Genomic DNA, 12196 nt, shown 5'->3' on the forward strand with positions numbered 1-12196 from the left:
TGTAGGAGGGCGATTACCTCCTGCTTTAGCAATGTGGAATGTTCTTGTGACATTGGGCGTTGCCTGGGTGGAATGTTTGGGGGGGTAGATGTTAATTCCATGCAGTATCCTGACCGAATTATTTGGGTCACCCATTTGTCTGAGGTGATGGTCTCCCAGACATGAAGGAAATTTGTGAGTCTGCCCCCGGCTGGAGTGGAATGGTCTGGGGGGAGCAGGGGGAAGTCATTGGGTAGGAGGTGTGGCAGAACGGGCGTGGTTTGTTTTGCCTCTGCCCTTGTTGTTGTTACCCCTGTAGCCGCCTCTTTGGTAACCTTTTGTAAAGGTGGTCTGAGTAGGGGACTTGTACGATGTGGACGCTGTGTCTGAGGAGTAGCCTCTGGATGCACTCCGAAAGGATGAGCGGCGAAAGGATTGTCTGGGCGGGTGAGACTATAAGGCCTCCATGGATTTTGCTGTATCCGTGTCCTTTTTCATCTTTTCTAAGGCCTCATCCACCTTTGGCCCGAATAGATGTTCCTGGTCAAAGGGATGGTTAAGGATGGAGGCTTGTACTTCTGGTTTAAACCCAGATACCCTTAACCAAGCAGGACAACGGAGAAGGACGCTGGTGTTAATGGCCCTGGAGGCTGTGTCTGCTGCGTCTAGGGCACAACGTATAGAGGTGTTTGTGATTGTTTTACCCTCTTGAATCAACTCGTTGGCTTTACTTTTATATTTTTCAGGGAGATGTTGCATTATGCTCTCTAATTAGTCATAATGAGCCCTGTCATATCTGGCCAGCAGTGCCTGAGTGTTTGCTGTGCGTTTGCTGTGCGTTTGCCTGAAGCATCTAGCAGTTTTGACTCCTTGTCAGGTGGTGGCGCATCACCTGACGCTTGGGAGTTTGCCCTTTTACGTGCCGTAGAGACCACTAAGGAATCTAGTGGCGCTGGTCCTCTGATATAAGAGGGATCTGAGGGAGCAGGTTTGTACTTCTTTTCGATACGTGGGTTAACGATCCTGGCTCTAACTGGGTCTTTAAAAACTTCTGCCGCATGCTTTACCACCCCTTTGAGCATGGGCAGTATGGAGGTGGACCTCTGTGTAGTATCGAATGTGTCTAGGAGGAAATCTTCCTCCACAGGGTCATTATGCATATCCACCCCATGATAATGTGCTGCTCTTTGCAGAAGATGGTTAAACCCTAATGAATCTTCTGGTGGAGATGGTCTAGAAGGGTAAATATCGTCTTGTGGGACGTTGGGGATATCTGGTATATGGTAATCGTCCCATGGATCTGGAGATCCTGTAGGGGTGGGGTCTTGTGGCACATCCCCTGTATCATAATATGGGTCCCCATGATCATCATCGTGTCGAGACGGAGTAGGAGAACGATGAGGTGGGGGTGGAGAGGGTAGAGGTGGGGAAGGAGGAGGAGGTGAAGGTATTCTGATCGGAGAGGTAGCAGAGTCCTTCCTCTTTGGAGGTGGAGGCGGAGCAGGCTTCTCCAAATGTCTCTTCTTAGTAGAGAGTGTCAAATGTCCAGTTTTTGGATCCTTGGTAAGAGTTTTTTGCAAGGGATTCGGTGTAGATAGCTCTGGTGAGGTAATTTGGTCCGTCGGCACAGAAGGCGTCGGGCCGATGATTTTTTAGGTTTTTCCATGCCGGTTTAATGTTTAGAACCCGGCTTGGGACCCTCCGGTCTCTTGGTCGGCGCCGAGATGGGCTTCGGCTTGGAAGTGTTGGTGCCGGTGGCCTTGTGTGGTTTGGTCGGCACCGAAGATGGCGTCTGTGCCGAAGGGCTGGTTTTCGACCCCGAGGGCTTCAGTGCGGAGCTCGGTGTCGAGGTGGAGGCAGTCTTCTTTTTCGGTGTCGAAGTGTGTTTCTCGGCACCGCTGGCAGGCTGGCTCGAGCCTGAGCCGCCGGAAGGCTTACTTGGCTTCTTCACCGGGCCCGAAGGTGGGGTGTGTGAAGCAGTGTCTCTGGTCTTGCCTAGGCCCGGAGGCGAAGGCATGACCGAAGCCTTTTTGGGTGTTGGCGCGGGTGTGGGAGGGGGTAGATTGGTACTCACGACCCTCTGCGCCGGGGTGAAGTCCTCCACATCTGACTGGTCGGCCTCGGAAGCGCTGACTAGGTCCTCTTCGGTATGATGATGTTCTGGATCGTCAATGTCGTCTCCGAAGATGTCGACTGGAATGGACGTCGAGGAGTGTGCCATGTTCCTTCTAGCTCTTCGGTCCCGAATAGTCTTTTTGGATCGGAAAGACTTACAGGCCGGACAGTCTCGAGCCTCGTGTTCCGGGGAGAGGCAAAGGTTGCATACCTCCTGAAGATCGGTGTGGGGAAATTTGGACCTTCCATAGGTGTCAGTAGGGTCAGGTTTGTGTGAGTGGAACTTGTGTGGCTCTTAAGGCAGTGTGGAAGTTTGTACTTGAATCCCAATTAATGCATCACAAAGGGAGAGATTTCATCGTCTGAGTACATGCCTGCGGTAATCTGACTGGAGGTCCCTGTGGCTCCATGGTGCCCAAAGGCATGCTAGAGGGGGTATGGATTGCACAAAAGATATGCAGCATGGCCTCCACTATCTGCTGAGAGGTCAACAACTCTACAGGGAACTTGAGGAACATTGGGACCAGTTGAGGAATTGGTTCTGAAACTAGGAATTTAAAAGTGTGCTCTTTATATAATGTACCAAAAAAAGATATATTGTGTAGAGAGTCCAGGCATCCCTTATGAGTGGACAGGGGCTTGCTTTAATAATTCTAAGGTGCTTTGTTTGTGGTACTGTGGTCGAGCGGCCTTAGGCTTTTCAAGAGGGAGTACTAAACATTTGTTGCATGCACGGTCAACACACGGAGATGGACGGAGCGCTGAAACTTTTCAGACACTCACCCCCAGACACAGATCTGGGTCGAATCCATCATTGTTGTTTAGCTCACTTCGCCACATCAATTCAGACCCAGCTATATGCAAATCCGACCCAGCTATATGCATACCCAAGGTGGGGTTAGCTCTGGAGGGTCACAGGACCTCGTTGGCACCATTGGCATACTTCAACTTGGGCTGGGGGGGGGGCTCGGGTGCAGTAGTGCGGTTATGAGTCCGGTTTTCAAGGTTAGAGCTTTGGCAATTCCTTTTGGGTGCCTGCAGGGTACGGAGGAGTAGCTCGGCTACTCCACGGGAGATGCTGGCTGTTCCTTGAAGTGCTGGCAGTCCTCCCAGCCTTTTAGAGGCAGACCAGCTGCAGGACAAGTCGACTTTGGTGCAATTGTTGGGGACAGTATGTAGGCCAGCAGGGTTAGTATCAGGTCAGTTGCTGCTCTTACATTCTTGCAGCTCTTCAGTGTTCTTCTTCTTAGATTGTTAGAATCTCCTTTTCTGGTGCCAGGAGCTTCCCTAAATACTAGATTTAGGGGTGTAAAGGGAGTGAAGGGGATAGCCAATGAGCTACATGCCCTTGGGCTCACTAAACCGCCTTTATGACCACTTTCTGTGGGAAGTGGGAATAACCCTGTCACAGATTTCCTAATTCTGCTATCACCAAGATGGAGGCATTTTCCTAAAGGAGGGCACACCAGGCAGCTCACCATAGGGGTGTGACTAGCCTGGTAGTGTGCCACGCCTCCTTTCATATCTGCCACCAGTCAGTCAACACACTAGAGGATGGTTAGGTTTTCAGGAGGCACCTCTAAGGTGCTATCTAGGTGCATGTATTAAATCCAGCACTGAAATCAGTGTGGGTTTATTAGTAGAAGGTGTTTGATACCAAACACCATAGACTTGAAGCCATCATGTAGCTGGGAAAATAGTTTTTACCAGTGTCCAGCACATTTACTAAAAATGGCTTCCCTGTTCACTTGTGCTACTTGAGAATTGACTTGGACATCACAGAGGCATATCTGCTTATGCAAATATGTCCACACATGTAGTATAGTGCACCCTTCCTTAGGGCTGTAAGTCCTGCTATAGGGGTGGCTTTGTATATTGCATGCAGTGTCTGCAGGCATGGCACACAGGGACGTCTGCCATGTTGTGCTTTCGCTTTTATCTGCACCAAGACACGCAACCTACAATGGCAGTTTGCATATTGGTGCTGTGGAGTCCATTACGAGGGCAACATACATGCGGCAGTCTGGGGGGCCCTCTTTAACCTCCCTGCACTAGGTACCTGTGGCACCACTTACCAGGGACTTACAGGAGATGCTAAAGGTTTTGCCAATTGGGGGAACAATTGTACAGTTTAGGGAAAGAGACCTGGGACTGGGGACCAGGAGAGCAGGAGCCCAGTACACATCTGTCGAAACTGCATCAGATACCAGGCAAAAAGTGGGGGTGAACATGTCAAAAAGGAGCACTTTCCAATAAGGAGTGCAGTGTTTTTCTCAACACCTTCATGCTTTTTCTTCCGAGCTAGAGGGACAGGTGTCAAATCCTCCTTCGTCTACTTATGTTTGAGCCTGGAAATGGACTCACCTGAAGACTTAGCAGACAGTCGATAGTTCAGGAGGCAGTACCCACAATTGAGCAAGAACGAAACCTGTGCTTCAACAGTGACCTCTTGGGGCTGGCGATTTAGTTTTGCCTGCCGGTCCCATATCAACCTCGGGTGCAAGAAAGGAACCAACATCAGTGAGCAGTAGTGGCACTTATTTTCAGCTCCCTACTCTCCCTTCCAGGGTAATACGAAATCCATACGGAGCTGCACAACACCACCTGCTGGCACACAGGAGCACTGCTGTTGAAATACTCAGGATCCAGTCTGATGCTCAGGGATATTGTAGAGGTAAGAAATCTGCAGTTAAACCAGTCTGATGCTCAGGGCTATTCTAGGGGTGAGGAATCTGCAGTTACAAGTATCTATCAGAATCCATTCATATCAGCTGATAACCGGCGGAGCCAACGTAGGGTACCCATACAAATCCTACACAAGAGATAAGATAATAAGGTGGTACTTGTTATAATTTGTGTGCTGTATTAGATTGGCAGCCTGTCTTGGTGCACTGAAGCTTTAAGGCAAAACACTGGTGAAAGTTTGGGCAGAAACGTCAAACCTCCATAAGTACCCGAGTAGGTAAACTCATTCCTCTCCATAAGAAGGCAGCAAGCCAAGTCTCAGTGAGCATCACTCTAGTGGCAAGCTCATCCTCAAGCATACCTGTGCAGAAGACAGACCGCCTGGTATCATGATTCCACAACTTTGAATGAGTCACAGAGATCCCAGCACAAAGCTAGAGCCAAACCTAGAAGTCAAAAGTCTTTATCATTACTCACATTGCCTATTTCCTAGAACCGAAGAACCACTTCAGGTAGACACTAGTGTAATTTAGAGATTCTGCCGTGCCTTCTTGTAGTGTCACCCAGCAGATTTAACGTTCTACCACATCTGGGCCCCTAACTGAGGCGGTCTATCACGAAGCCCATCTAGCTCTTCTTGACACTTGAGAATTCTAGAAATGGCAGATTAGTCAGAGAACAATATGAAACAACTTCATTGAAGCCTACCATCAAGACTACCCTCTTCACTGTCTCGAAGAATCTCCACCACTACATCAGTGCTCTATTTACCAAACCCCATAAGATTACCAGTAGAGCCACGCCTCTTCCCGCATTACTCTTAGCCACATCCCCCACCATGCAATAATGCAAAGTGTTTTTGCTGCTAATATTTTTAAAGAGCCCACATTCTTTGACATGGAGCTATTTTCAAAGCTTTGGACCAATGTCTTGAATAAAATCGTGACTGGATTTTTTGGATGAGCTGTAAGAAATGCCTCCAGTGCTCAGGTTAATATATTGATCAGCTTGACTTGCGACTGTCCAGATGGGACAGTATTCACTCGAGATCAATACCTTAAAAGACTGAGTAGTTCAGGCGTATGCCAAAATTGCGTATGACCTATCCATTGATTCTCGTTTGAAAGGAATGCAAATTGTTTCCTTTTTATATTCCTCTTCCCACCAAAACCAACAGGATGCTCATTTTCTTGGCTACAATATATGTTTAATTGCTGTTAATAAAATCTTTATTTTATAATAAATTTACTGGATTTCCATAATGAATCTATGAATGTTCAGTGAAAGTGCCACACTTCATTCCCTGGCCCACCCACTTCCAGTGCCGCAGGCTCATGATCATTCATAGTACTGAGATAAACGACTGTGTGGCTAACTGACCCCCACGTCAACCTTAACACTGGGCAACTGAGCTACAGAAAGCACATTAATGCTCTAGTCTTCTCTGTGGCAATACTCCTAGTCAATGACAATCACACAAACGACATACACAAACATCTGCATGTCAATGCAGACGCACCAGCAAGGAATCGTGCTGCTGCTTTAGTGTTTTAAAGTGACATACCCAAATTATTTGTAGAGTAACTCACATTGTTGATCATGAGGTGCATGATGGTCTTTGGCATGAGGTCGCGAATAGACTTATTGATGATAGACACGTAGGAGTCCACCAGATTTCGGATGGTCTCCACCTGCCGCTCAAGCTGGGGATCCATGGAAAATGTATTCTCGGGCACCTCATCTTCATTCTCCGCCTGACAAAGTCAGAATAAACAGGGTAATGCACTAAGAATGACCAGGAATACTCTGCACTCCCAACTCTAACTTCAATAACCTGTAGGGCTATCGAACAGCATAGAAAGAATATCCAAATGAAGACAAAACTTTGAATATGCTACAGTTGCACTGTAATAACCTGTGTGACTATCTGAAATTGTACGAAGAATACTAGCGTTTGGGGTAGGGCAACAAATATTTTAAACGAATCATACAATGTTTACCTGTGAGACTGCACAAGCTCGGACTAAAAGACAGGGGATACAACACCAAGAAGATAGTGTACTCCTACTATACATATTTTCACCTGTTCCACTTCTCCCCAAACTAGCATGCAGAGCTAAACCAGTAAAAACAGCCATCCCAACAATGCCCACCCACAACGGTCATATAGTCCTACAGCTGTAAAGACTGATTTGACATCCCACTACAGTGGTCAAGCAATATTGGCACCCACTGGATAGTAACTCCAGCACCTTGTTTCCCTCAGAGCTGCAGCCTGTTGTACAAGCAACGGCTGGACAGTCACTCTAGCAGTGCCATCTTTTCCCATGGCTGGGTCCACCACAGAATAGCATCCTATAGAGGGGTCACTAGGAGATCTCCCCCCATGCTAAGGCGATAACGCTAGACCCTAGCTGCCAGATATTCTATCTTGAATATCTCTAAACCACATTGACGTTTTGAAAAGACAATGAAAGGTACGGTATACTTGATCTTTCTCTGGGTAGACGCCAGCTCGCAGGAAGGAGGCTTTCCAGCTGTCCACGTCTTCTTGGGCGTCACATGCCAACTCTATCTGGCGAAGATCCTTGTACACATTCCTGGTTAAAGAAAACCAAAAAGTTTTAAAACCGCAGCAAATGTTTTTGAGCTTCATATTTAACAATCCCTGCATAAAACTGAATTCTTTCCATGCACCAAGCAGAACAAAGCCAAATAAAGTGTGTGGTCGTGCCAGCAAATGTATAACAGAGCACAACAACAGATGCTCTTTCACACCATAGAAAGGATGCCATGGCAGATTCTAAGAGCTACTCAATGGACTAATACGGCTAAATAACAGCCGGGTCCATTTGAACAGGAAGGCTAGCGCGTTGCTGTCCATTTTACACTGAGTGCTATATTCCTGGTCGAGGAGTTCACTGTACTAACAATGCTTCCCACCCCTTTTCTTTTTAAAGGCAACTAACTCCTTTGATGTTGGTCTAAAATGTCATATAGCATACATCTCTATAGCAATATTGTACACCGGATTGGGCATGGAGGGTTCATGGTTCTGGTGAGGTGGTTCTAAATTCACAAGCCATCCCCGCGCCACACCAATAGAAGGACATACTCTTATACCACCAAAACATGAGATCTATGTCTGAAGGTATTCTATTCGCACTCTGACACCAACAGTACTTACTTAGCACCTGAGCTAAGCACTTGCTAGAACACAGCAAACTTGGAAAACTGGACATAGGTGATTTCATGAGGAGTGCATGTAATAAAAAGTCAAACTTAACATTACAGAGAAAGGTGAGAGAAAACTGGAGGTTTGCAAACATAAGTTGCTCCCACCAATGGCAAACGCTGCTTCCATTTCTTGACCAGAACTGCCTCTTCACTATCAGTCTAGAAATATTTGAACCAGAATAACAAGTTGCTTACCTTCAGTAACACTCTTCCTGGTGGATATTCTATTGTACTGCAGAATCATCACCTTAGAATATCCTTCAGGTGCCACAGTAGATCTAAAGTCGTTTTGCATAAGTGCTTCAGCAAGTGGCTAGGCGGTGTTGTGTGGCTCAGAGCTGATTGCATGCCACCCCCAGAAGCGAAGCAGTGGAGCTGCAGAGAAGAGCAGCTCTACTCAACAAGTCAGACAAGTTACTTACCTTTGGTAATGTCTTATCTGGTAGAGACATGATCTAGCCACAGATTCCTTACCTTTGAATTTATTAGGTGTCAAACTGGATTCAGAAGAGTTTCCTTTGAGCTATACCCCTGCGCACGAGTAGGTTGCGTCGGTCGGCTATGTGTGATGTCATCTGCGCCGTTGTGACTTCCACATCATCTATATAGGTACCAACTCGGTTCACTGATGTCAATTACATTTCACGACTTTCAACGCTAGAAGTGTGGAGCCATGAAGTGCACGGACATTGGTGTGTTTCTGAACAACTAGGGCCCTGAAAGAGATCAGCCCTGACCCTAGAAAACTGTCCACAACGCAGGGAGGGTGGGTGACTCAGTAAGGAACCTGCGGCTAGATCATGTCCCTACCAGATAAAGTATTACTGAAGGTAAGTAACTTGTTCATCTGATAGGGACATCTACCTGCAGATTCCTTACCTTCGAATAGATAACCAAGCAATACCATCCCGTAGGAGGGACTGCGGACAAAGAGCGGACAAAAAGGCTGTCCCTGTTGACTTAACTGCCCAGGCAGCAGTGCTTGGTAAACGGGTGCCCGTGTTGCTGCCTGACAAATGTCGAGGACTGGGACTTCACGCTGCAAAGCAGTGTTAACAGCCTTAGTTCTGGTAGATTGAGCCCTTAAGCCTTCAGGAGGCTGCTTTTTGGCCAGAGCGTAACAAATTTTGATGCAGAGGACGACCCATCGTAAGAAAGTCCACTTCTGGACTGCACGACCTTTCTTCGTACCAACGTACCCCAAGAAGATTTGGTCGTCCACCAGGAACTCTTTAGTGAGGTCAAGGTAGAATGACAATGCTCTTTTTGGGTCCAGACGGTGGAGTCTCTCCTCTTCTTTAGAGGGGAGCGGAGGAGCATAGAAAATGGCCAAGGTGACAGCTTGCCCAACATGGAAAAAACAAGTTACTTACCTGTACACTGTGGTTCTGCAGTATTGTTATCTTATATAGATTCACATGCTTGAATCTTCCCTGTTCTCATGGTGGGAGTCCCACCGTAACAGTAAAATAACAATATTAAAGCTTAACATTGAAAAGCCCATAAGAATTCATTAACTTTAGTAACCTATAACCATTGTTATAAAACATCCAAACTCCAGACACTCAGAGCCCAGACCATAGAATCTCCTTCCTCTGCAGGGCCACCATACCCTTGGATTTCAAGCACGAGTGCCCTAGGTAATGAAGGGGTATGGAAGGTGAACCTGAAAAGGGGAGGAGGGAGGGTTGCATGTGAATCTATAAAAGATAACAATACTGGAGAACCACAGTGTACAAGTAAGTAACTTGTTTTTCTCCAGTATTGTATCTTTTATAGATTCACATGCTTGAATCAGAATAGCAACCAGTACTTAGAAGAAAAAGGCCGGGGTGGTGGGAAGGTGAACCATCCCACTGTGCGACCCAAAACAATCATTTAGCATGAACTCACAATAAAGCATATGAATGTTAAAAGACTATATACATATTATATATATATATACATATACATACATATATATACATATATATATTCAGTGAAAAAACCATAGGTTTCACACATGTTATAGTTAGCTGGACATTTTACTCGTAAAAAACCAATGAAATTGCCCCGTTATAGTTAGTTCAGCTAACTATAACTCGCGCGCCCGCAATGCACTGCTGATGACGTCACATATTACATCACTCATGACATGGTCAGTGACATCACTCATGACATCACTGATGACATCTCAAATGACATCACTGATGACCTCACTGATGACATCATCCAGTGAATGTGGGTTTTTCTGAAAATTAAATATGTTTTATATATGTATATCTCAAGGTCGATGGAAGAATAAATGGGTATATAAGTGTCTAAATGGATGATTTGTTTTTGAAAAATTGATTGTTTAACTGACTGATTAAGTGTATCATAGTGAATACATGTTTTAGTGAGTAATGTTTAAATATGTATATATCTGTATCAGTCTCTCACTTTGTGTATAAGTGGCTGCATGGGTTGGTGAGTAGCTACATGGGTGTCTATATAGGTTATTAGTTGGTTTTTTGAGTATCAGTCTGAGTGTCTGCATGGTTCGGTGGGGGGTATTACGTAGTGCACAGGTGCATGAATGAGTGACTCACTGTTTGTATGTGTTGAACAGACCATGTGTGCAGGACTGCATGGGTGGATGAGTGTGTGTATGGGTGTGTTAGTGAGTGAATGACTGTCTCAATAGTGTCTTTATGAGTAACTACATATGTTTAAAACTAGTATATGTGACTATTGGTGTATATATGTGAGTATATGCAAGGGTGAGAGATTGGAAGAGTTCCTGTATGAATAAGTATGTGTTTCTATAAGTGATTGTTTAAAAGACTAAGTATGTGTAAGTTTCCGTAGAAGTAAGTATGGTGGTGTGTGTATAACTGTATATGCAAGTAAATGTATGTTTGATTCTTTATTAGTACGAGTGACTATGTGTGTGAGTAACTCTATGGATGAGTGGCATTGTGTAACAGGATGTATAGGTGTATGAGTACATATGATGAGTGAGTACATGTATGAGTGACTGTATTGGACTGTTGGTGAATGAGTGGATGTGTATGTGGATCTTAGAATTACTGAAGAGGTTGTTGTAACTGGTATTGGTATGTCCATTGTTTTGAAAATTTTAGTCTCTATTTTTGAATGTGTGTGTCAAAGGTTATATTAGGGTGAGAGGAGGTCTGCCACTCTATCACAAGGATGATGTCATCAGTGATGTCATCAGTGATGTCATTTGAGATGTCATCAGTGATGTCATGAGTGATGTCACTGACCATGTCATGAGTGATGTAATATGTGACGTCATCAGCAGTGCATTGCGGGCGCGCGAGTTATAGTTAGCTGAACTAACTATAACGGGGCAATTTCATTGGTTTTTTACGAGTAAAATGTCCAGCTAACTATAACATGTGTGAAACCTATGGTTTTTTCACTGAATTTCTAAGGTTTTTTAAATGCTAATTCCTAACTATAACGTGTGTGAAACCTATGGTTTTTTCACTGAATTTCTAAGGTTTTTTAAATGCTAATTCCTAACTATAACGTGTGTGAAACCCATGGTTTTTTCAGTGAATTTGCAAGGTTTTTTAAATGCTAATTTTTTTTTTTTTTTTTTCTAACATATTTTTAATTTAATTATCTTACCTTTTATAAAGACTATGATTAAATTTTTAAAATTCTTTAATATGTTTTTTTAATATATTTTTTAAAATAAACATGTAAAATTTATTTGCAGTACTTTTTTTTAAAAAAAAATATTTTTTTAGTACGCGTACCGTAAGCTCACGGTAAGCGTACGGTTTACGCAACGTCCGTAATCTATCTACGCTGCTTGCGTATAGTTACGCACTTTGCGTAGCCGCGCGTACTGCGCGTGGGACGCGTGCGCGCTTACGCTACACGCGCACGTTACGCGGAAGTGTCGGGTAGTGACTGTTATGCGCATGCGCGCAAGCGCGTGTCTTTTTTACGCGCATGCGCACTTTTGCCGTAAGCGCACCGTAAGCGTACCGTAAGCGTACGGTAGGTCATGTGATCATGAAACACAACTTTTGATTGGTTGAAACTACTTTCAGTTCTAGAACTCTCCTACACCACACCCATTCCCCTCATTTCTGCTTGTGATCCCATGGGAGAAGGAGCTGGTTTGTCTTTGGGATACGATGGCAGAACAGCAGAGCTCTTCTGAGAGTGAGGCTAGCACTAG

The 12196-nt window shown here is 45.1% G+C and overlaps 1 protein-coding gene across 4 annotated transcripts in view; it reads right to left on the reverse strand.

Annotated features, from left to right (window-relative positions):
• Window positions 1-12196, reverse strand: part of DNM2 (dynamin 2) — a 752889-nt gene that overhangs the window by 217737 nt on the left and 522956 nt on the right. For all 4 annotated transcript variants that reach the window (XM_085600673.1, XM_085600674.1, XM_085600670.1 and 1 more), the window contains exons 16-17: window positions 7268-7379; window positions 6369-6533 (exon numbers count right to left, since the gene is read on the reverse strand). In XM_085600673.1, coding sequence (XP_085456799.1) covers window positions 6369-6533; window positions 7268-7379 — 277 coding nt within the window. The remainder of the gene's footprint in view (window positions 1-6368; window positions 6534-7267; window positions 7380-12196) is intronic.

This window comes from Triturus cristatus, chromosome 4_2 (assembly GCF_964204655.1).
Source record: "Triturus cristatus chromosome 4_2, aTriCri1.1, whole genome shotgun sequence".
Classification (NCBI taxonomy): domain Eukaryota; kingdom Metazoa; phylum Chordata; class Amphibia; order Caudata; family Salamandridae; genus Triturus; species Triturus cristatus.